The following is a 23,076-nucleotide window of genomic DNA, read 5'->3' as shown; positions in this document are numbered from 1 at the left end:
TTTCCTGCTGAAATCTTTGGCTGCTCTAATGTTGTTTTGTGACTTTTTGGTAGTTTAGAAGCTCAAAGAGTTCTTGGTGCTTTTCCTTCCTCTGGGACTAGCACAGGTGAGCACAACCCATACTCTGCACTGTCATCTGCATTTGCTGTGGTTCTTATTCCCTGCCTGTCCCCCAGGATCAGGCCCTAACAAGCCACCTGAACCTCATTCACGGTGAGTGACACTCAGGACAGATGGGTATCCATGGAGACTTGGCCTTTATGGAGGTTGTTTTGGCCCCAAATATAAATCATTGACATCCACCTGTCGATGCTGTAGGGGACATTTCCTCCTACCTATTGCTCAAAGAAGCTGTTAATGTGTATTAAAAGCTCAATGATTTAGAGGATGACTAATAAATGCAAACTTTATTGCTATGATATCATCCTTTTCTATTTCAAGACGACTCTAATAAATTCCATATTTGTATTTGCTTTTACTGATTTATACTTCTTTTGGGGAAAGAAAATCAGCTAAAAATGGCATGGATTTGCCTATTGGACAAAATATCCAGTTTCCTTTCCTTACACAGTCAAATAGAATAATTTGCCCAGTATTTAGTAGAAATTACAAACCTCCCATGGCCCATAGATACTTTCAGGCTCCAGGAATGCTAAATTTTTGGAGTAAAAGGCATTTGTACAAAAAAATCTATTTATAACTACCGAAACCAGCCAAACATCTGGAAATCTGAATGGTGGTGGTGATGATTCTTGCCAAAGAACCTCCTTGTCTACTAAGGCAGGGAAGAGCCCTTGCAGAATAGTGGTCCTTACAGTTCTCCTGCACATGCATGCCTGAGCCATGAGATTTGCTGGTCGAAAATGTCTTACTGGAAAACAGATTGTTTTATGGAAATATAGCATAAATGGAAAATAGCATAAAACTATAGCATTCTCTCTCCCCATCAGGTATCACTGAGTACCAGGGTACCCACATTTTACACCTGAGCCTGAACTTTTTTTAGGGACAAACTGGCATAAACTCAAATGCAGCGGGGTTCTGTGTGCCAGCTGCAGCTCTGGATAGCATTCCTCTGAGAACTATCCCTGCATCCCTGTATTCAGAGAGCACAGGGTGCAGAATCTGTCCATCAGTTAACGAGCTTGTGCTATTTCAGGCTTTATTAAACTCTGCTGCCGTCTCTGGATCGTGCCTGTTAATAGAGTGCAAAGCGGAAGCCAGGCAGCAGCAGGAGGAAAACCCAGCTGATTTTTTACAAAAACAACTGGCTTCAGATGAGTTGGTAAATCAGTTTTGATCACTGCAGCTGAGATGCAATATGAACTGTTCACTGAGGCTTAAGTGATGTTGAACAATTAAAAAATTTGCTCAACATATTTATTAAAATAATCATTACTGTTTTTACTGTAATGATGTAATGTGCATGAGGGCTCTTGTCAGCCTTCTGCTCCACTGCAGAGGCTCTCAATGTCAGTTATTAATAAAACTGGCAATTAAAATAACATGTTGAAATCAGGTAGAAAAAGAATAAATCAGAAATAATAGCAGTTTTTAGAGATCATCTTTTCCTAAGCCACACAGTTTTGCTTTCATTGCTATTTAAGACCAAAGGTGAGCAGTCTAGCCAGGTGTGGTATTGAAGAGAGTGACAGAAATATTAATCCAAAGAGGTTTTATCCTTTTTTGTACCTGATTCATTTTTAGTGTGCAGCAGATAGCTCACTCAAATCTCAATTATTTTTGTTTCATACGTGAAAAACAGTCCAGACAAGAATACATTTATATAAATATATACATATGTCCTCTTAGGCTGCTGGAAAAGAGTATTTTCTATCAGAGGTTTATGCAGCAGGATGAAAACAAAAATAAATATTTTACAGAAGTTATAATAGTCTCTGAAGTCACTTTCCCTAGATCTAAAGCTTTACCCCAGGGCACTCTTCCAAGATCCTTCGAAAATGACTTGTGTCTCCACACTTAATGTAACAGCTTATATATCCCCTTTGTTGCTTTGTTAACATCATTTCCTAATTGCAACAGTCTGCTGTTTGACTGCAGACAGCTTTGTTGTTGTTTGATTTCTAATAACCATTCCTTGTGAAAATGCGACTTTCTGAACTGTAACAGATGGATTTGGGCTCTCCGTGGAGTTCCCGGTCTCCAGGGCTGGACGGCTGCAGACACTCAGGGGAACTTGTCTGTGTGCTTGTCAGGTTGTTCGTTTGGTGTTTTTCTCTACTCCCCAGTGCCCAATGTCTTCCTCTGTGAAGCACAAGAGCCTGAATCCATGCTGGTGGTTTCCTGTCTGGTCCACATAGAAATTTTAAGGGAATAAGGGGTAGTGTTGTGGAACAGTGTGTTAGGGCCGCCTGGGCAGTGTCCATTCCAACCGAACTGGGAGCGGAGTCAGATGCGCTAGAGAGGAATGGGATGCTTCAGGCTCTGCAGGGCTGAATAGAACATTTACTTCCCAGCCCTGATTCAAAACTGGTCTGCCTAGTCTGTGTCCCAGTTTTCCTGTTTTCTGCACAGCTCAGGCATCCTAGCCATGCACTCAGGGCTGGATGGAAGCTTGAGGGCTTGTTCGGGACAGGGAGAGCAGAGGCAGGCAGGGCAGCTGCCATGTCCCTGCATGCCTGGATGAGGTGTGTGGGTTTAGGGGAGCTGGGGTGTCCCTGCTGCAGGCTGACCCAGTCCCACTCCATCCTGCCCACCTCCCCATGCCCCCTGCCCAGCGCAGCACCGAAGCACGTGGTCCACGTGGTCGCTTCCAGCACGTGAGTAGCCCTATTGAATTAAGTACGTAATCAAGTGATTTGCTGGTATCCTTAATCCTTTTCACATATCGCTAAGCTCATTAAACTCTCTTTGATACCAAGCTGTGCAAGTTCCTTAAGACAGGCAGAGACTACGAGCTATTTCTTTAGCTTGAATTTATCACCTCCAGTTTCCAGCAAGGGACTCCTGAGCTGCAAGCCTGAGGTTACTCTAAGGGTTTGCTCTGTAACAATGGATGGGAAAATGTTCTGTGGGCTGTATAATTTCTGATACCCTGCCCAGCACAACAATATGGATATGCCAGAACAAATACCCATGTAACCAACCAAAATACTGAGCAGTGGATCCTGGGCCTCAGTGGAGGCACTTCATTTCCTTTCTCTTCCTTGTTTTTTCCTGACAGCTGTCCAGTTAACAAAGAAAAGAAAAATAAAAAAAAATAGCAAAACAATTAAGCATTGCAAAACGAGATATTTAGTTCTGTCAGAAAAACATATTTAGGTGTATTTGTAGGCTTGTGCTTCAGCTCAAACCAGTGATAATTTGGGTAAAGCAATTCTCTAATGCTCTCTAAATTAGATGAGCTGGTATGTGACATTTGCATACCAACTCCTTCTGCATGCCAGAATACAGGCAGCTGTTAGAAAAATTTTCTACTGCATTTAAACGTATTACAGAAGGTTTTTTCCTCAAAACAGTGGAGTTATATGCCATCACAGGATAGAGGAAGGAGTGAAATTCTCCTGTCTGGAAGCAAAGTAATTGAGAAGAAAAGGGGTAGATTTCACTCATTATGCTGAAAAGGATTTTTTTTTTTTTTTGCATCACGAACTCAGTAATCCTGCAAGCTGGGAGGAACTACTGGAGGTTGGAGTGGGACTCAAAGCAGAGCCAGCACAGCACAGGCTGCCAAGGTCTGGTCCAATTGTGAATAACAGCATGGATGGCAATTCTACAACCAGCACAATTGCTATGTAATGTCATCAAATGTATAAAAATACTCTAATTCGAAGTCTCCAACTTCAGATTAAAAATGCTGCATCATTTTGGAAATGTTGACTTGGCCTTACACGGCGTTACTCCCTCCAGCTTTGCAGGTGCTCAGTGTCCAGCCTTCTAGGGTTAACAGGCAGAATTGTAACCCCCTTTTGAAACCCTGGGGCCTCTGTGCTTTCACGGCCTTTCTCTTCTATTTGATTGATTTGTCTTAATAGTGTTTACTATAAGCACCAGTTGTGTCTACCTCAATGATTCTTATGCTTACTCAGTTATTGTATCTTGTGTCTGTTTTGATAAGGAAAAGGTACTTTTCTCATGTATCTGTGGGTCACTTGGATCCTCCTTCCACTAATGCAAACTCCTGGAGTCATATGCTCACATCAGAAAATGACGGTCCATGTAATTTTTCAGACTCCACAATTAGCCATGCCACTCAAAGCCTACATGGTGCAAGCATTTATCTGACATTGCTCCAAGGAAGACATAAAATACTTATATTACCCCTCTCAATGTGATCTATTGGTTACTGTGAAATGTTGGTACTTTACTGAATTGTGTGAATTGTCTTTGTGAAAACAGAGTCATAGAATCATGTAGGCAGGAAAAGACCTTCAAGGTCATTGAATCCAACCATAAACAAGTGTGATTACTTTGGGGGTTTACTCACATTTTCTGCTATCACTGAATGTGCCAGGTTATTCTAAATCAAAAAGTTGCTGTAAATCTCAAGTGACTGTTTGCTATTTGCTTCACATTGAGAAAATGATGACACTGGGTACTGATCCAGGGATTGCAGAATTTGGCCTTTTGGGAGAGATGATAACAGAAAAGAGCAAAAACCTGGTCTTAGGAACAGAGATGTCTGAAGCAGATGGCCTGTTTCAGACACAGCTGGCACATGAGTGTGCCAGAAGAAAGGAGGTACTGCTAACCACGATCTTCTGGTCAAATCATGGTTGATTTTTTTACATCACTTTTTCACACTGGCAGATCACATACTCCTGAGTTGCAGGTTTTCAAAGAGCAACAGAATAATATTTCTGATTTGCCACAGGAAAAATTCAACATTAAAGCAGCAGTCATACAAAATAAACATATTGCTTCCTTTTTCCCCATTGTCTTTATTTCTAGACAATATTTTTGAGAAAATTGCTTCAGAATGAGTTTTTTACATTATTGTGGTAGAATTATGCAGAATAAAAATGCTGATCCTATCTCTGCCTGTAGGGCAAAGTGCACTGATGAATAAATCAGGAATATTGTTTAATATTACATTAAAAAGATGTAAAGGTATTAATACTAATTTATACCAGATTCATTGTAGTAAAAAAAATTAACTAAAAAAGGCAACTTGTTTTAAAGAACTTGATACTGCAACTAATCATCATTATTTATTTGTACAGTATATTTTTGTGAACTCTAATATTGCAGAATGACTTTACTTATATTAGCTTAGAAGAAGCTTGCTGCTAATTGCCACTGAAGTCGATGGTGTTTCTTGGGATTTACATTATTTAATGTTTTCTGAAAGAAACATCTACGAGATACTTCTATTTAGAGCAATTAGAATAAAATTTAAGCTTCGGGCAGCCTCAGAGTTTAATGGAAATTTTCACAATAACCAAAGCTTTTCAAGGATATGACTGAGATGCATTTCCACAGGCTCCTCGGGAGCATCGTTGAACTCATCTGTGCCAGGGACAGATGAGATGCTTTGTGTCATGATAACCTTTGAGGAACCTTTCTCTCTCTCTCTTGCTCTCTCAGTCACTCACTAATTCTCTCAAACAGAACAATAAAATAATTACTTGGAATAAAAACTTGGAACAATTCCAGTCCTGAAAAATAAAAATGTATATTTTTTAAAATATTATGGTCATTACAATCAGCTAACATTTATCTTTACCTTGAGAAGACATGATGAAGTAGTGTCCCTGTGGTGGCTGTCTCATATTCCTGTGTAAAAATCCCTATTTTTACACAAAACAAATAGTAATAGTAAAGAAACAACTACTAACACAAACAAGAACTCCACAAAGTGGTTTTGTGATGAGTCTGAAGGTAAAATAGTGGAGCTATAAAAATGGAGCTTCTTTCTCCAGAAAGTGAAGATGGATTCTTTTCTATATAGTACTCCAAAACTTGTTATTTCCTGAAGTATGAGGCTTGAGACATAATTTTGCTTTGCTGAGATATTTCAGGAGAGTTATATTATTACTGATAGGCTTTCAGAATAATAGTAATGTGGCCGTGTTGGTACTGCTGTCATACAAATATATCATATCATATCATGTTATTCTGTGGGTTCATTCTGAAATATTTGATATAAATAACACTGATGTTCCCCTTCCTCCTGGAAATGAAGTGGTATATTTCTATTACTGATAGATTTCTCTGCTGAGAATAAACATCATCTCTTTGCATCGAGTTTAAAGAACAGGCTTCAATAAGAAAAAAATCCAAATTGTTCATCTGATCGAGATTATTTATCAAAAATTTATCTAGACATAAGTACGGGGCTTTCATATAGCTTATATCACAAGTTATAGCATCTGCAAAAGTGGAACTGGAAAATTATATTGGAGCTGAATTATAGCTTCATTTCCAAATAGGGTACATGCTATAATATTTTTCATACTGTCCACAAAATAAATATTTGAGTCAAATATTCAGTTCACTTTGATTTATGTCTAAAGTAAACAAAATGTGCACTGAAACAGTGACTGCGCTGCTAAGAAGTTATTTTTTCAGTCTGGATTCAGGAAAGATTTTTCTGGGCTTAGATTACATTGGGATACGTAGTTACATGTTCACTAATTCATTTGTGCTGCTTGTGTATCCTCAGCCCCTTTTGTCTTCCACTCAAATAATCTCTGAAAAGTGCATGGTATGAATCTCAAAGTGGCTTTAATCTAGATTTTTACATCACTGTGATTTCTATGTACTTGGGATAACTTAGGGAGCAAAATGAAAGTGGACTCCACAAACTGACTCATTTTACAAATGTTTTCGATGTTCAAAAGCTAACCTTTTAATAATTTTTCATTTAGGAATATATGGACTCCAATAAATACATAGAGCATTTAGTGACTCAGCTGGAAGAACAACGCTGGAATTTATGGAGGCAAGTACTATGCACACACACATTTATTTATGTTGCTATTTTGGAAAAAATACTGCATTTCATAGTTTTCATTTTTGAGTTAAAATAAATGATTGGGTATTCAGCTTCTCCATTTTTTAATTCCTTGCAGACTAGCAAATCTTATTTAATGAAATAAGTAGGGCATCACACACAAGTTGAATCTTGCCTTTGATAATCAGGGCAGTTACATACATGCACAGGTTTCTTCATGTTAAAGTTTCTAAGCAATGGATGCTAACTCTACTTCAGATTCTTTTAAATGGACGGAATTTAATAAATTGTCTTATATTCTTGAATATAAGTGTTTTTACTGAATGACACACAAACTACAGCCCAAACGTCAGCACAGTGGCATGAGCAACTGGGAGTCTTGAAACTAAAATAAACACAGGTTTACAATTTTGCAGTGCTCTTGATAGTCCAGATTTTCTATTTCTTCTCTGTTCATGTTGTGCAGAGTTCTCTCTGGTTCAAGCAAAGCAGAGGGCACTCAGGTTCAAGCAAACTCACATGCTAGTGTGTTTTTCCATGCTGCCTACAGCAAATAACTTCACAAGCACTTCTGAAGATCTCTAACTCTGCGACCCTCTGTAAGTTGGTTGTAAGACCTTAAAACCTCTGTGCGCTCCTCTGGTTTTGTACTTGTCATCTACTCACAGATGGAGGTCCTCAGCTCTTGCAAAAGGGTCCTCCCTTCATTCCAGATGTCGTTTCCTCTTTACAACAGGAATTTTATTGATAAAAGCTAACAAAGAAATTACCTAATCTTCAGGACCCTCAGAAGTCTCACAGCCTTAATGAGTTAATTGTATCTTGATAATTTTTGAATTAATTTTTGAATTAATTCTTCCAGACTTTCTATTTGTATAGAATTGTTATTATCATAGCTGGTCTAAAAAGCTCTGCACAACGGCAGTGTTTGCTTGTACCTCGTATTTTGAAGTATTTAGCACCTATTTATTAACTACTCACTCTCTCATGTTTTTTCTAGTTATGAGCTTAACTCCTGTCTAAGTTAACATTTAATACAGTGGAAATGGAATAATACCAGTGATGAAACACTTTCAACATTCACAGCAGTTTTTTTCAAGTGCAATATTTAACTTATTTTTTTCTAAAGAACATATGAGCAGTGACAATCTTTTTAAATACATAGTCAAATATAAAGTAATCTTTGGGGAATAATTTAATCTTCATACTGAAGCCTATTTCACCTTAGTTTTGATCAAGGGAGAAATAATGGTCTGTTTGATTTTTCAGCTGAATGCCTCTCATGTACAAAAAAATCTTAACTTTGCACATGCCAATACTAGTTGATATGCACCTCACAAACCTCTTGACCTATGTGAAATAAAGTAGCATTACGGCATTTACAGCATACAGCATTATAATATGGACTAAGTCTCATTTATATGCGAAACTCAGAAAGTTTGTGCTTAATTTCTGCCTTTTTTTTAAAAAGTAGTCAAAGTAATTGGCACAAAAACCCCCAAGTTTTCATTTAAGATTACAGAGACTAGTTTTGTAAAAATGAAGGTGATAACATTATATGCAGATGACACCACTGGGTTAAATATAAATGAATAATAAAAATTTAAAACATTAAAAAGTCTTTGAAAAGTAGCAGGGGTAGTGACTTCACTTTATTATGAACACATTCAGATGTGTTCTGAAAATTCAGTGGTTTTGGAAAACTCAAAGCAGTAATCTATTTTTAATATTAATTTATTTTCATTCTTTTTGTGGGGTGTTGGCATAAAAAGTTAAGACCTGTAATGAGCATTACAAGAAAAACCCTTCTGGTTTTGCCGGTCCGCTTTGAACACTTTATTTCTCTCTTTTAAATCTCTAAGAAGTTTCATGGCAAGGATTATGCTAATAGCTGGCACTACACAGGGGCAGTGCTCGGCTGTCTATAGCCAGACAGATGTCCTAATAAATCAGCATAGCCGTCTTCTCAGACTTCATTATGCTCTTGATTTGTGACTACCATGATTTTAACCCAGTGGGTCACTGGGTGCTGAACCTGACATTGACCAATAACCCCCACTTTACTCCAGGCGAGCTCATAAAAACGACAGACACAAATTGTGACCGTTTAGCTCCTTCGGCATTACTTACAGCCGGGACAGATTTATAGGGGCCAGGCTAAGACAGAGAAGACTAAAGCCGATGTCATGGTGTGCATATCAATTTTACATTTCCCTTACATTTCCACAAGTACAATGGGACCCAAAAAGACGTGGGGGCCAAAATTTCTTTTTGTTTTAGGGGATGACTGTTTATACACGGCATTAGCATCTACTGTGAAACATTTATTGCTGTAATTGCTGTCCCAGGAGAACTGACTATGGTTAGGTCACGTTTTATAGCTTTCTACTAAAACAGACCTCTAGCCCAACTTCAGATATTTCGTCCTTAAAAACCTTGACAATGAGTGAAGGCACCTCACTAGTTTGTGAAGATGCAGACTTCATTAACATAGCTTTTCTTATACTGAACATTTCACAGTAGTTATTTTCACATGAAGAATGATGAAAATGATGGCATATTTGACTCGTCAGTGGTTCCCCCTTTCTCATGTTTAAACAAAATACATTTATCCAATGTGAGACAAATTTGACCTGTCGGTGTAAATCACCAACATTTATCACTGGAAGTGATGCACAATAGTGGCTGTGTATCCCCATGTATCAGTTTGAAAAAAAAAAGATTATTTTAGATTTCTCTGCCCTATCTCATCTGGAAATAACTTTAAACAGGACAGAATTGGGTCAGGGGTGGGGGATCCCCTTGCAGTGTTCTTTCTTACACACCCATTTAATGTTTGAACTCAGCTAATGGGTATTAATATGTATAATTTTTATGGTAGAATCACATGGACAATCAACATGAAAAGCAAAAATTTGTTCTTGTGATCTTTGCTAATTGACCTTGACAGTAGATAATAATTTTTAAGTCTTGATGCATAGATCAGTGGCAGCAATTACTAAGCCTCTTGACAGAAGAAAGAAGTCATATTTCAGCATAGGATGCTTGCCTGATGTAGCAGTTTGAGCTACATGCAGGGGTCAGACCCTGGTCTTAAGACCTTTCCAGGGAATTTTATTAGTAGTGCTACTAATAAATGCTGCCTTGGTGAAAACATGAGGATATGCTACATTTCAGACATGACCATCATATAATAAATGAATGAAGGCTCAACAGCACTTTCTTACCTTATTACAGTAATGTAAAACACAGAAGGGAGGGAGCAGAAATGTACATGAGAACTGCATGGCATTTCTCCAGTGCTGTGTTTTCAAAGGAGTATGTAATTTGCTCTGCTTTCATCAGCAGTATTAGCATGCTTCTGTTCTCCTGTTTTTAATGCCTGTGTACTAAAGAGGTGCCAAGTATTAAACAGGTTGCTTTTGCTGTAATCATGAACTTCCATTGGGAGACCGTAATTGCTAACAAACAAAATAGCTTTGCAAGAATTCTTAATGGTGAGCACAGATTAAAATAACAACTGTGATTAGCTTTAAACTGCTTGACTAGAAAAAGACTAATCTTAAGGGAATAAGTTGCATGGCAAACAAATGAAAAACCCTATGTACGATATTACAGTAATGAAGGCTGAGAAAAAAAACAAATGCTACCCCAGCTAAATAAGGTCATGCTCTGCACAAGTATCTTTTTCTTGCCAGGGGCTTAGTTACTTGGCCCAAGGGGAATTAAGGTCTTAGCAGCCAGGTCTTGGGGCCAAAACCTCATTTTAACCCAGTCTTGAAGTTTCTCATAACAAAAGTTGCCTCTGGCCTATGATGCTAATGTGAGTAATAGACTGCATTTGAAATTAATAATCTCCCAAAATTGTTGTAGTCTAAGATCAGTGGACAGAGATTGGTGTGGTATGGTCAGGTGTGGTAAGAGCATGAAGCTTCCTTCTACTTTGCTTCTTGATCCACCTGTCTAGTCACATCATCTTGGTAATGGATAAAGCCAGGAAAAAGGTGTTTTTGTGCTATTAGCCACTAACACCTGTCTCTCATCTCTTTGTCAGTGTTTTGTTTTGCTGGGGTGGTGTTTTGTTGTGGTTTTTTTTCCCCTACATCTCCACAGCACTGCTGGATATATATGGTAAATTTGTAAAATCCATGAAAACATTGATGTATTTTTTTTTAGTTTCCTTAGTATTTGTAGCTGGGGCTGACTGAGGAAGAGCAGAGGTGAGTTTAGCAATTAGGGGTCACAGTCACCACGGGTACTCAGATGCTTCCAACTAACATTGTAACATCATATACGTCTCTCTAAAGCTGAGGCTTCTGATTTGTGACTTTAGGTGTGAAAAACCACAAAAAATGTAGATAAAAATCATGTAAAGGTTAGCAACTCCTGTAACAGAGCTCACAGTACTGCTTCAGATGAGCATTTCTACCAAGGATTAGTGTTTAAATATGCGCATGAAGATACCAATTAAAAATGTATCTGATTTTTGGCCAAATGTGCTTTTCTTTAGATGAGTGTAAATGTGGATGGTTCAGTGAGCAGTGCAGACGTAGTTACAGGCCACAAAAAGCACTGCCATTGTACTATCTGTGAATGAGAACTGCTCACTTCCCTTGGCTCCCCGGTACAATGCCCATCTTGCAGCACGTTGCTAAAGATACTTCGTCAGGACTAAACTTGGTTAGATTGACTAACAAATATAGAGAAAAGCAAAGTTTTTACTGTTTGCCTTATAAATCGTATTTTTAATAGGATCATAGAAAACTAAGAGAGGATAGTTTAAAGATTACAAATGAACCTGATGGACTAAGTAAGTCCACTATAAATATTGATCATGTAACCAAGGGAAAAGGCTGGATAGCTGCTAGGCCACTTGTTGCTGTTGCAGCAGAAGCAGTGCATATTTGAGTATAATTTATCTCAATGTTCAAATCAAGACTGATCACTGTCTTTCAGACAAATATAGATGCCTCACAGAAGTTTACACCTGTTCAATTTTTTTATTAGCTCCACTAATTAGTCATATAAAATAATTGTCCTCATCTGAATAAAGTTGATAGTAATTTTATGTGCAGCTCTTTACCTGGTCAGTAAGTAAATCTCTTTCCACAGTGAGTCACTTTAACACTGACAGGGCATGTTTTTGTGGAGTATTTACTAAGCTGACTTAAAATTAAGCTCAACTCAATGTGCTGCGGTATATGAGAAATATGACCTAAAATGACTTTGGCATTATACATTCATAGCAAGTATTAATTTTAGAGAACATGACTCTCAGCCTGTTTCCTTTAATTGGAAAAAACTCCCATTAACACTGCCCATCAGTGCTGCATGAGTCAGGAGTGAAGAGTCAAGCCTTAGTTATTAAAGTCATTACATAAAGGACTGGGAACCGTCTGAACAGAAAACAGTCTTGATACAAGCAAATAACTCTGTATCTGTGCTAAACTACCCAGATTTTAAAATTGCAAGCAAAAGATGCAAAAGTGGTCCTTAAAAAGTAACTTCATATGGCTGTGTTTATAAAATTAAATAAATTAACCAATGTTAAATTTTTAAATCTTAATAACATTCTGTAATTAATTAGGGATTGGGATATTTTTGCACAGATGCATGCTTGTCATAATAGCAAGACTGCTGGAGCCATGAATTGATTTGTTTCTCTTAAATTATAAAATAGAAGGCCTTGAGCAAAATATATTCTTTAGATATATTTGGTAGAATAAGGATCACAAATGTTCCCTACCAAGTTGAAAGGAAAAAAAACTCCAGCAGGGAAGTATGTGGAAGGTCTATTTGGCATATGGGTGTTTGTTAAAAGCAAAATGCATGAACAGCCCAGATAAATTAGATCCTCATTTGTATGCTGGGAAACGAAATGTATAATCCCGGCATGGTTCCGCGTTTGTTTTAGATTTTTTTATAAGAACAAATTCTTCTGTGTATGCAGATATACATATTACTGTAGTGGCTATTTAGGGTTAGGGGAAAAAAAATATGCTTTGAGGTGATTTTATCTGCAGCTAAGTGTAAGTGGCAGGTTTTTTGTCTGTGTCCCCTGCGGTGCAGGGAAGCTCAGGTAGCAGCACCAGGCACGCCACGGACGCGCTGCACAACTGCTGCGTCCCTGCGTGGGGCAACACGGGCTGACCCCAAAGTCTGGCCATGTGGGGAAACCTTGGGGCACCTGCTCATCTGAAACATCACACTCCCCAGTTCTCAGATATGAAGCCAATTAACAGATCAACGTAACGATCTACAAGAAATGAATACGCAATTACCAAATGGTGTTCTGATTATCTACTCCTTTTTTAAAAATCAAACTTTTCCAAATGGAAACTGTCTGTAGCTTCTCTTTATTATTTGGTGCTGTTTACTCTTCCACTAATGTCTTTGCACAGCCATGCTTATCCAAATTGAATCATATTTCACTCCTCAGATAATCCCAATTATTTTATTGGCATTATTCGCAGAGCAAAGAATAGTTTGTACAAGTAACAGTGACATTTCCCCGAGGTCTTCTCTAAAACTGACCAACTGTATCTTTACACAAAGGCCTGGTTCCTATTTGGCAGAGGAAAACCTATGGATTTACATCAAGGCAACAACTGAGAATTTGGGTTCTTAAAAACACAGGATGTCAAAATGCATTATAGAAATGAGCAGTGCACAGATACAGGCTGTGAGATGCAGTTTTAGATGGGGTGGTGGGTTTATGGAAGAAGAAATGGAGAATTTATGAATTTGTTATTTTTAAGGAATGGTACCTCACCGATCGGTTTCACTAATGAAGTCTACAAACAGGGCAGTCCTGATGGCAGATGTAGAAGAGGCCAGGGAGAAATTGTACATGAAGTCATGCGAGTTGGGTTAGCACCTTTCCCTGTGAATCAGTTTAACTCGTGAAAGAGAAGTTAAATAATCACGTTCAGCATTTCTATTTCATTCTGTAATGGTCAACCTTTTTTTTCCCCCCTAAATTACATTAAAGCCAGAGTTTTAAGACCCCAAGTGAGAACAGGGCCTCATTGTTCCACACAAAGTGAGAAATCGTTTTCATCTCCTCAGCCCCAAGGATGAAACAAGAAATAAGGTAATTCCTTTTTAATAGAGAAAAGTAAGTAATGGAGTTTATACAAGAGATCTGTATGTAAGCCAGAGTTTTGCTGTGTTCTCATGTCACAGCATGGGAATTGTGTGTGGTCAGCCTGTTCACTCCAGTCTAAGGGATGAAGTTCCTGCATCACTGCTTGAATCTTTAAAAGGTTCTAAGGCTTAAAATATGATTAGTGGCAATCTTATCCCATGTTCTGTGATGGAGTAATGTTTTCTTGTGTTTACAGTTCACAGCATGATGAGGTGTAGAAGAGGAGACCTTTCTTTGGAAGTGTCCTCTGCAACTCCTGTCCTTGGCCCTTGTCACTCCACAGTATGAAGTAAATGATCAATGGATGGGTAGTGGCACAGGAAGAAGGAGAGAAGGGCTCTGCCCTGTTCTCTCAAGGCAGTTTGTTTTAAAGTACATTGATGTTGCTGTGCTGATGCAACAGTTTTTAACATAGAGAAAACCATGGATGTAGATCCTGTGTCATCTGGCTGGGCCTGTTAAAGGAAAAATATTGCTAGAGTTGAAAGCAGGACACCTGTGCAACCAAAATATTGCTATGACATCACCTCTTCCTGCTATTTAATGTTAAGCTTGCACTGATCCATCCATCCACTGTCATCTTCCTGCTTTCTACTGCGACTGTCAGCACCTCTGTCCAGGCTTTGTGTGTGCTTGGCACCTAAAGATCCAAATGTAGTGGGGTGTATTTTTGCAGAAGTGGGTTTTAGATCTATAGCTAGCCTTACCCAGGAGGCTCACCTCACCTCCTGCCTAGCTCCAATGCTGACTGTAGTCGGGCTGGAAGAGCTGAGGGAGGTATTTCACAGCTTTCTCAAAGTTTCCCTTAATTCTGTAGGATTTGGCTGGCTTCCTGTTCACACGTGGTGCAGGAGATTCAAGGTGTGCTTCCTGTCAATTCTGCCTGCTATATGAAGCCATTTTTATTTTAACAAATTAAATTTTCCATTGCTTCACTTGTTAATGAAAGGACATAATTATGTTACAGAATCACACAATATTCTGAGTTGGAAAGGACCCACTAGGATCATCGGGTCCAACTCTTATATAGCAACCCAGATTCTGTGATATCACTCATTCACTTTTTTTTTTCTAATCAGGATTAAGTTCCAACATATTCTGCTGTAGGGAAAATATTGTGCATTTATAGCATAAACCTGTATAAACATTATTGTAATGGATTCCACTAGAGACAAGGTTTCAAATATAAGGCAGCATTCATCACATATTAAAGACTTGAGCATATTTTTTTCCTACTTAAATCAGCACAGCTCAGAATTTTCAGTCTCTTGCTTATGTAGATATTCCCCTGAGATTTTAAAAAATTAGTAAAAGCTTGCAAAATACAGGCCTTTTAGTTTTATTACCACCTGATTAGCTAAGCAAAATCTAGAAAGTATAACTTAAATAAGCAAAAAATAGAAAACCTAGATTGATCTCCAGCAAATGCTTAGCAGTAAGGATATGCCAGGTTTGCAGGATATTTAGCTTGCTTTAACTTTAAAGATGGCAGAGGGAGAAGCCTATCTGCTTCCATGTACTGCCCGAATTGACATGTGCTTGTACTGCCCAGTACTAAGGATGTTTGAAACTACCTCACAAATTATTCCCAGTTCAGTTCCTGATAATGCTAGAATAAATCCGCTACATTCCTAGTCCTCTACCAGGCAAGTTGTGAGCCTCCTAAGACCTTTTGAGAGAAACAAGTACATATGGCATGATTCCTGCAAGGCTTCCTGTATTTTTATGGTCTTCCACTCTTCCCAGTTGAGGAAGAGAGATCAAATGCAAAGGAAGTACCTCTCTTCCTGCAGAGCCCTGGGAGAGACTGGTCCAGAAACATGCATCAGAGGTTGTAAGCACTCTCAATCCTTCTTCTCTTCTTCTCTAATAACACTGTTATAAATGTTTGAAAAAATGGCCAAATGTTGTCCTTCTCCCCGGGACAGTCAGGATTTCTTTTCACTTCTGTCCTGCAATGTAGAAATGTGAAGTGGCAGCACTTGACCCCATATTCAGCCAATTCAAAAAATACTCAGAATTCCCATGAAGGAATTGTAAACTTCCATTGAGATCCACGGAGAACTTTCATAAAATCCTTTTTAGGCTGAACATACTCAATATCACCAGGAGCTGACGGTAACACATGTCAGCACAAGTCAGCAGCCGGACTGCACATCCCCCTGTAAGTCCTGCTTACCTATCTGTCCTGGGAAATTCCAACATGGTTATTGGGGACCAGTTTGTTCTGGAACCTCTCCTCAAGTGATGGACTTTTTCTGCCAGCACAGGGCGCTCCATGAGTGTCCCTGTCAGCTACTATTGCACAGCTTTTTGTGCGGTAGCCTGGCCTGGCAGTTTTCCCGGACGTGCAGGCAATCGTCCCCATATTTGAATGGAAGTCCCCAAAAGGGCAGCGCTGCCTCAGGTCTCACTGAACAGTGCCCTGTGTCAGGCTGAAAGAGCAACTGTTTCTATAAATGACGTCAGTTCACGCGATTTCTACCCTACGCATGTTTAACAGGGTTTTGGAAGCACCACCAGTGTTAAGTGCCAGCAACCTTTTGGTAGAATATCTGACAATCTAATATTACATCACCCATACACAGCTTTAGCCCTATGTAAGCAAATAAATCACTATTAATAAAAGGAAAAGAAGTGAGTAAAACTTAACAACTGCATTTCTGGAGGTTTCTATCCACCCAGGTTTTTAAGTATGAAGTTTCTCTGTGAAGCAGAGACTGTCTTAAAGGTTACACGGTTATTTTTGCATTATTGATTTCTGTGCAAATCAGTCACTTTCAACCTATCAACGTGCCCGTTCTTTTCCAGGTCTCTCCCATTTGAAAGAGCTGCAAAATGCAACAGTGAGCAGCGGTACATCACCTCCATATGCACATTGTGCCAGTTGGGAATCAGAAGTCAGTATAGGAAGTATCTGACCCTTCAACAGTAGTTTGGTATCTCCGAGAAAACTAAAAAATTCCCCAAAATTATCGCATCTGTCCATGCCAGCTCTTAGGCTGTTTTATTTAAAACTATGGCTACCAGTAATGTATCAAGCTAGTGCTATCATTTACTTCATTTTAGTGTTTTGAAGTATGAGCACTGCATTTTTTGTATCACTCCGAAGCAATGGTAAGCCAAGTCATGAATTTTGTTTGAGGACTGGTGTATAATCTTGTAAATGTCTATGCTAGACAAAATTGTGCAAGCCTAGGGACAAGAAATAATTAATGATTTGGAACATGTACTTATTGCTGTGTATGAAACTGAGATACTGTTAATCTTAAAGAGACACAGAAGAACAGTATCTCAACTGTCAGATATAGTACAGCTCAATATGCATAAAAACACTTTCAAGTTGTAATTATAGCTTTAAGTTGTAGATAAATACTGGTTCTTTTTAATTCTAAATCACTTCAAGTTACAGAGTAGGAGACCAATTCTGTCACTCTTGATTCCAGTGGATGTAAGCTCAGGCCTGAAAATAATTAAAGAACTGGCAAATTTTTTTTTCATTCCTTTAGTCCTGGTTAATTCAGCAGATTCAGTGAAACCATTCCATGATTTCACTAGGAATTCAGGAAAGGAAAGATAGATGTGGTCTTTAAATAAAAGCTTTCTTGCAATAATTTACAAACTGATAGAAAGACTTTTGACTAAGATAGTATTTTAAGTAGTACCACACCTCGAAGGGACCATAATTATGCCAGTGATTTTACTGCATCTTGAATACCAGTTGCAGTTCCGGTCCTCCACTTCAGAACAGGTGAAACAAAACTGGAGAAGTTCAGAGGAGGGCAGGAAAGGGTAATCAGAAGCACAAGACGGTTTTCATTTATGGAACAACTAGGACTCTTCAGTCTGAAAAAGCAGTAACTTAGGCAGGGGAATGACAGAGCTAAAACGTGAGCAGCATGGAAAGGAGCTGATTGTCTGCTGCTTCTTTCAGTGCAAGAAATACAGGCTACCAGATGAAAGTAACAGGCAGCACATTGAAAAACAAATGAAAGGAAGAGATTTTTCATGTAAACAAGGATCAGAGCATCTGCAACAGGATACCATAGATTTTAAAAGTGTCTGTGAGTTCAGTTGGAGATTGGAAGTCATGGAAGAAAGCTAGTGGGATGTGCTAAACTCACAGAGGGCAAGCTTGGGTCAGGAGATCCTTGAGCTCCCAGGTGGCCGGAGCCACTGGCAAAGTGATGTATCTTCTCCTGGATATTTGGGGTTTGCCACTCAAGAGAAATGAGACTGAGCTACACAGACCTTCTGGGCAGATCCAGTGCAGCCACTCGTACGTTAGCCAAGTCTTTAAAACCATTTAGCATTTGCAGTCTCAACCACTAATTAGAAAGGAATCTGAGTAGGCAGTTTAGTTTGTCTGTGGAAGCAACAGGCATTATAGTCTGACTATATTTTATTGGGATATTATTTTTTCCATTTAAGCAGAAAATTAACATATTTTAAACACAGTAGTTAAAACTTCTTGCAGAGTTGCTCAAGGTATTTCCTTGCACAACAAAGCAATTAAAACGCATCAGCAGACATTATTTCAGTACTATAAGACTTGCAAAGGATCATGGTTTAAATGGTGAAACCCTGCTCAAATGGAGAGTAAGAATCCATTTGGAAACCCCAAATTCGACTGGATTTGGGAATGACCTCTTATCTGCCACTATGCCCAGTTCCTGTCTTATTGCAGCTTTCTGTCACAGTTTTGTTGTAAGAACACCCCTGTAGTATCTTACTGTGATTCACAGCATAGCACACGGAAGTAAACCCAAGAACTTTTTCTAGCCTGGGACTTAAATCATCCCTCAGAAAACTGAGCAATTGGGTCTTATAAGGAGAGCAAGGTGCCTGTCTAAGCTAATTGTCCTGTAAAGGACCAATTTATAAGTTTGAAAGATTCAAGAAATTTTGGAGGTTCCCATTCTACACGGGAAAAAGGAATTGCCAATCTGGAAGAAAATCTGCATAAACAGACCTGGTTATGGGTTTATTCAAGACACCACTGCCATATATTTGGCTGCAAAGATTGTTCTCTGTAGTGACACAAGTTTAGGTTCCTTCTGGCACACACTGCATTGTCTTCAGCCGCAGCCAATCTGTTAAATAAAACCTGAGCATTATCCAATGATTTACTCATTGAGAGTGTATCACTCCTCTGCTCAGAAACCTCCAAATTCAAAATCCAGAAAAACTTCTGCCACTTTCATTCTTGAAGCTTTACTTCTCCAGTAGTTCTTTCTCTGATTCACAAACACAGCTCTACCCCTTGATTCCTGTCTCAGCATCATACGCGAGGATTTATGTTGCACCCTGCTTCCTGCAGTCTCTTTACTCCAGTGTACTCACTATGTCTCAATTGCGTCATGCCAGGGTTTCTCACCTTGTTTTAAAGATCTGTCTCATGCTTTCTCTAGTTAAACCAGGAAATTCTTCCTGAATTCTTGCTCACTCTACACTTAGGTTCTCTTACACGTACCATGTCTACAAATAACCAGATCATGCGTAAGATCTCTTGTAACCAGGAAAAATTTTTTACTTGCAATGTTTGACTACCAGATGCCAAGGCTTTCAGTGATTCTTTTGGAACTGTTTCTTCTTACAACACTCGGTTTAAAAGCGTACCATGAACGCCTGAGAAATCTCCATCCACCTGAAGTCTTCTACCTGCGTGTCGCACATCAGGCCCTCAGCAGCCCCAGGGCCAGGACCTCCCTGGGTACATCCAGTCCCTTGGCACGTCCCAAGTCATCACCCCGGCGGTTCTGCCACTCCGCGTGCCCTCTCTCCTAATTTTCGAGGACAGCCGGGGCAGTACGAGCTCGAGATGCGCATTTCACTTGGGGCTGTGCGGAAGGAGGGTTTTTCTCCATGATGTGCAAACGCACGTGCGGCTGCCCCGGCGGAGGGGCTGCGCTGCCCGGACCCGCGGGCACAGGGGCCGGAACCGCTGGGACGACGCTGCGCGGCGCCCGGACAGCCCGTCCCGGTCCCCAGGCAGCCCCCGCCCGCCGCCCCCAGCCCGGGGGCACCCGGGGGCCGCCGCAGACAATGGCCCGGCCTCCCCCACCCCCCCGCCGCGGCGAGCCCCTGCTGCCGCCGCAGATTTGCCGGAGCCATTCAGTTGCGACCGATTGCGATCGCGGCAGATGGGCTGGATCTGACAGCCCCGCTCCTCCGCGGGGCCGGGGGCGGAGGGGCCCGGCCGCCGCGCTCCCCGCCCCGCCGAAAGTGCCACCCCGGGCACCCGCCCGCCCGCCCTCCCCAGGCACATGTTACGCGTCCCGCGGCTGCGGCGGCAGCGGCAGGAGAAGCCGCCGCGGCGGAACAAAGCGGAGCAGCCGAGCGGAGGCGGCGGGGCGGCCGGCCCGGGGGGCGGCAGCCGCTCTGCCCAGGTGGGGAGCGGTGGCGGGGGGGTCCCCGGCCCGCCGGGACGCGCAGCCCCCGCCCGCAGCAGGATGCTCCACCGCCCACCAGGTAAGGAGCGGCCGCGCCCGCCCCCCATCCTATCCCTCCCATCCCTCCCTCACCTGCCCGCCGCGCCTCCTGCCCGCCCCGCCGCCGCCGTCTCCTCCCCTTCCCCGGCGGCCCTTCGCCCGCCCCGGCGGCGCCCGCCGCTCCCCCGCCCGAGGCCCGGGGGCTGCGCGGGGCTGTGCGGGGCCAGGCGCGGCCCGCGGGCGGGGGGAGGCACCTGCCGCCGCATCCCGCCGCCGGCCCGGCCTCCTGCCCGCCCCGCCGGCCGCGCCGTATCCAGCGCCGGGAGGATGGCCGGGTCCCTGCGCCCCTCGGAGCCCCGCGGCCACGCTAATCCCGGGTCGCCCGGAGCCCGCACCACCCCTTACGCGTCCGGCCCCGCCGCGGGGCTCAGCCCTCCTCGGCCGCGGAATGGCAACACGCTTTTTTTTTCCTGCGTTTTTCCCCCTCCCTGAGCCGTAGGGAAGGAGCCCGCGGGGTCTGCGCTCGAGCCCTGTTGCTTCAGAGGATGCAGATTTTGTTCCCGTTCTGTGCCTGTGGCAGGAGCATCCTAACGAGCTTTATGTCTGTTTTATATTTACACTCGGTCGTTTAAGGCTTGACCCCGTCACATTGCACTGATCGCTGGATGGAGGTTGTACTGATGGAAAAGTCTATTAGGCAGAGATCTTTCTGAAATGAGTTGGAGTTAAAGTACACAAAGCAGTAGGGTGTGAGGTAAACAGAGTGCTGAGTGACCCACTGCTGGCCGTGAGGCTTTTAGATGTAGATTCTTTGGCTTTAGCAGGGTGTTATTTCCACTATCCATCTTCCGAGGTGGGGTTACCCAGGGAATGACTGAAATACGGTAGAGTAAGTGTGAGTGGGCCTTGCAGCAGCAGAAATGCAGAGCTGCACAAATACCATGTTGCAAACTTTATTTTGTATATTAGCAATTCTTTTTTTCACATGTAATGATATAAAATTGACTCCCTTGTTGAAATGGTTTTATAAGTGTTCACTGCCCATCCCTTAAAAATAGATATTCCAGATAAGCCCCTTGTTTATCATTAGAAAGCTAGCAAAGTTTTTAACAAGAGAAGTAACATGAAATAGAGAAGTGATTTACATCAGAGGGGTTGGCTGTATACGTTACCGGATTGCAGATAAGCTATGTAAGTAAACAGAAGCACAGTGCTCTGTTATTGTGCATGACTATGGAGATATCATGGGACTCTTTTGCTAGTTAATAGCATAAGGCTTCGTGGGAACTGTTTGATCTGCAGGACTTTTGCTTGGCAGTGGTTTACTTAAGGTTATTACATTCTGTTTGGAGACTTGTATTTGCTAGCCATTACTGCATTCTTAGCTCCAGGCTTCCCAGAGTTACAGGTTAGTAGGTCAATAAAAATTGCACTGAAATGCTGGAATGGGCAGTCTAGAGTTTTAAATGTGTTTGGGGAATAACTAGGCAGTAATCAGAATGCTGAGGATTTTTTTTTTAGTGCATTTTTATGCTGGTCATTGGTGATGAACCAAAAATACTTTTTTTTTTTTTGCTGTGAATACCACAAGTGCTTTTCCATTTTTTTTCAAAGAGGAAACAAATCATATAAGCTAAATACAGCATTCCCTTTCAGCATAAAACAACCAGTGCCCTTGGTTGAATTTACCAGGACTTAGTTCCTTTTGCTAGTGAACACTGGGATTAATGCCACTGGCATTAGATGGGGCTTGCCAGTAGCAAGAATAAAAATGCCATCATGCTGTTGTAGATTTACATGTTTCTTTTAAAACTTGAAATTTGCTGTGTTGTGCAGGGAAGTAGTATTGAAAAGTGCATTATTAGATCGCCATTGTGTTACAAATACTCTAATAAAATTTTGAGGCATCCAGGTTAAAGCGCTCGCAGAGCTTGTTGTGGCCCGGTGGATTTCAGGCGTGCGGAACGAAGCCCAAGCCTGGCTATGTGCTGGCCCTGCCTGAAGCTCTGCTTGTTCCCGGAGCGACTGCAGCGTGTGATGTAATCCCTGTTCCGTCAAATCCTTGAAACTGGTGATTGACTGTGTCCATGGAGCAGTTCCATTCATGTCACAGCGTACAATTTACACGGTTAAGGTGAGCCATATGGCGTGTCCCCCCAGCACAGTGGTGTGCTGATCATGAAGGATGAATTGGATGCTCAGTGCAGAACTCTGATGGAAATATGAAAAATACAAAATCTTCAGGGTGGTTTTGGCATCTCTCATATACTTTCCCCTTTTCACTGAACATCCTGGACAGGAACTTTATAGACTTAGTCTCAGAAATGTTGCATGTTGTACTTTTTGGCTATTTCAATCTGGTCTCTTTTTTAGAGAGTTTTGGACAAAAGTTATTCCCACTTCAACTTTTTCCTCATCTGCCTTTTTGCTGTCAATTTCATGAAGGACACACTTATTGACAAGTTTTGCCTGCTGAAGTATAAACGTATGCTTTGCAGTTACTTGGTGTCACCCTCTTTCTTAAGTGAGGAACTTCCCTTTCTGTAATAATTAGTAATGGTTAACTTCTCTTCTGAACCATG

General features: G+C 41.2%; 1 protein-coding gene across 4 annotated transcripts in view; it reads left to right on the top strand.

Annotated features, from left to right (window-relative positions):
- NCKAP5 (NCK associated protein 5) overlaps window positions 1-23,076 on the top strand; it is a 350,456-nt gene that overhangs the window by 95,234 nt on the left and 232,146 nt on the right. For all 4 annotated transcript variants that reach the window (XM_039382174.1, XM_039382176.1, XM_027723607.2 and 1 more), the window contains exon 2: window positions 6,831-6,904. In XM_039382174.1, coding sequence (XP_039238108.1) covers window positions 6,831-6,904 — 74 coding nt within the window. The remainder of the gene's footprint in view (window positions 1-6,830; window positions 6,905-23,076) is intronic.

This window comes from Pipra filicauda, unplaced genomic scaffold (genome assembly GCF_003945595.2).
Source record: "Pipra filicauda isolate LSUMZ 115617 unplaced genomic scaffold, ASM394559v2 scaffold10_size6260569_pilon, whole genome shotgun sequence".
NCBI classification, from domain to species: Eukaryota; Metazoa; Chordata; class Aves; order Passeriformes; family Pipridae; genus Pipra; species Pipra filicauda.
Note: the sequence above shows the minus strand (reverse complement) of the source record. Positions and strands in the feature narration are given on the sequence as shown.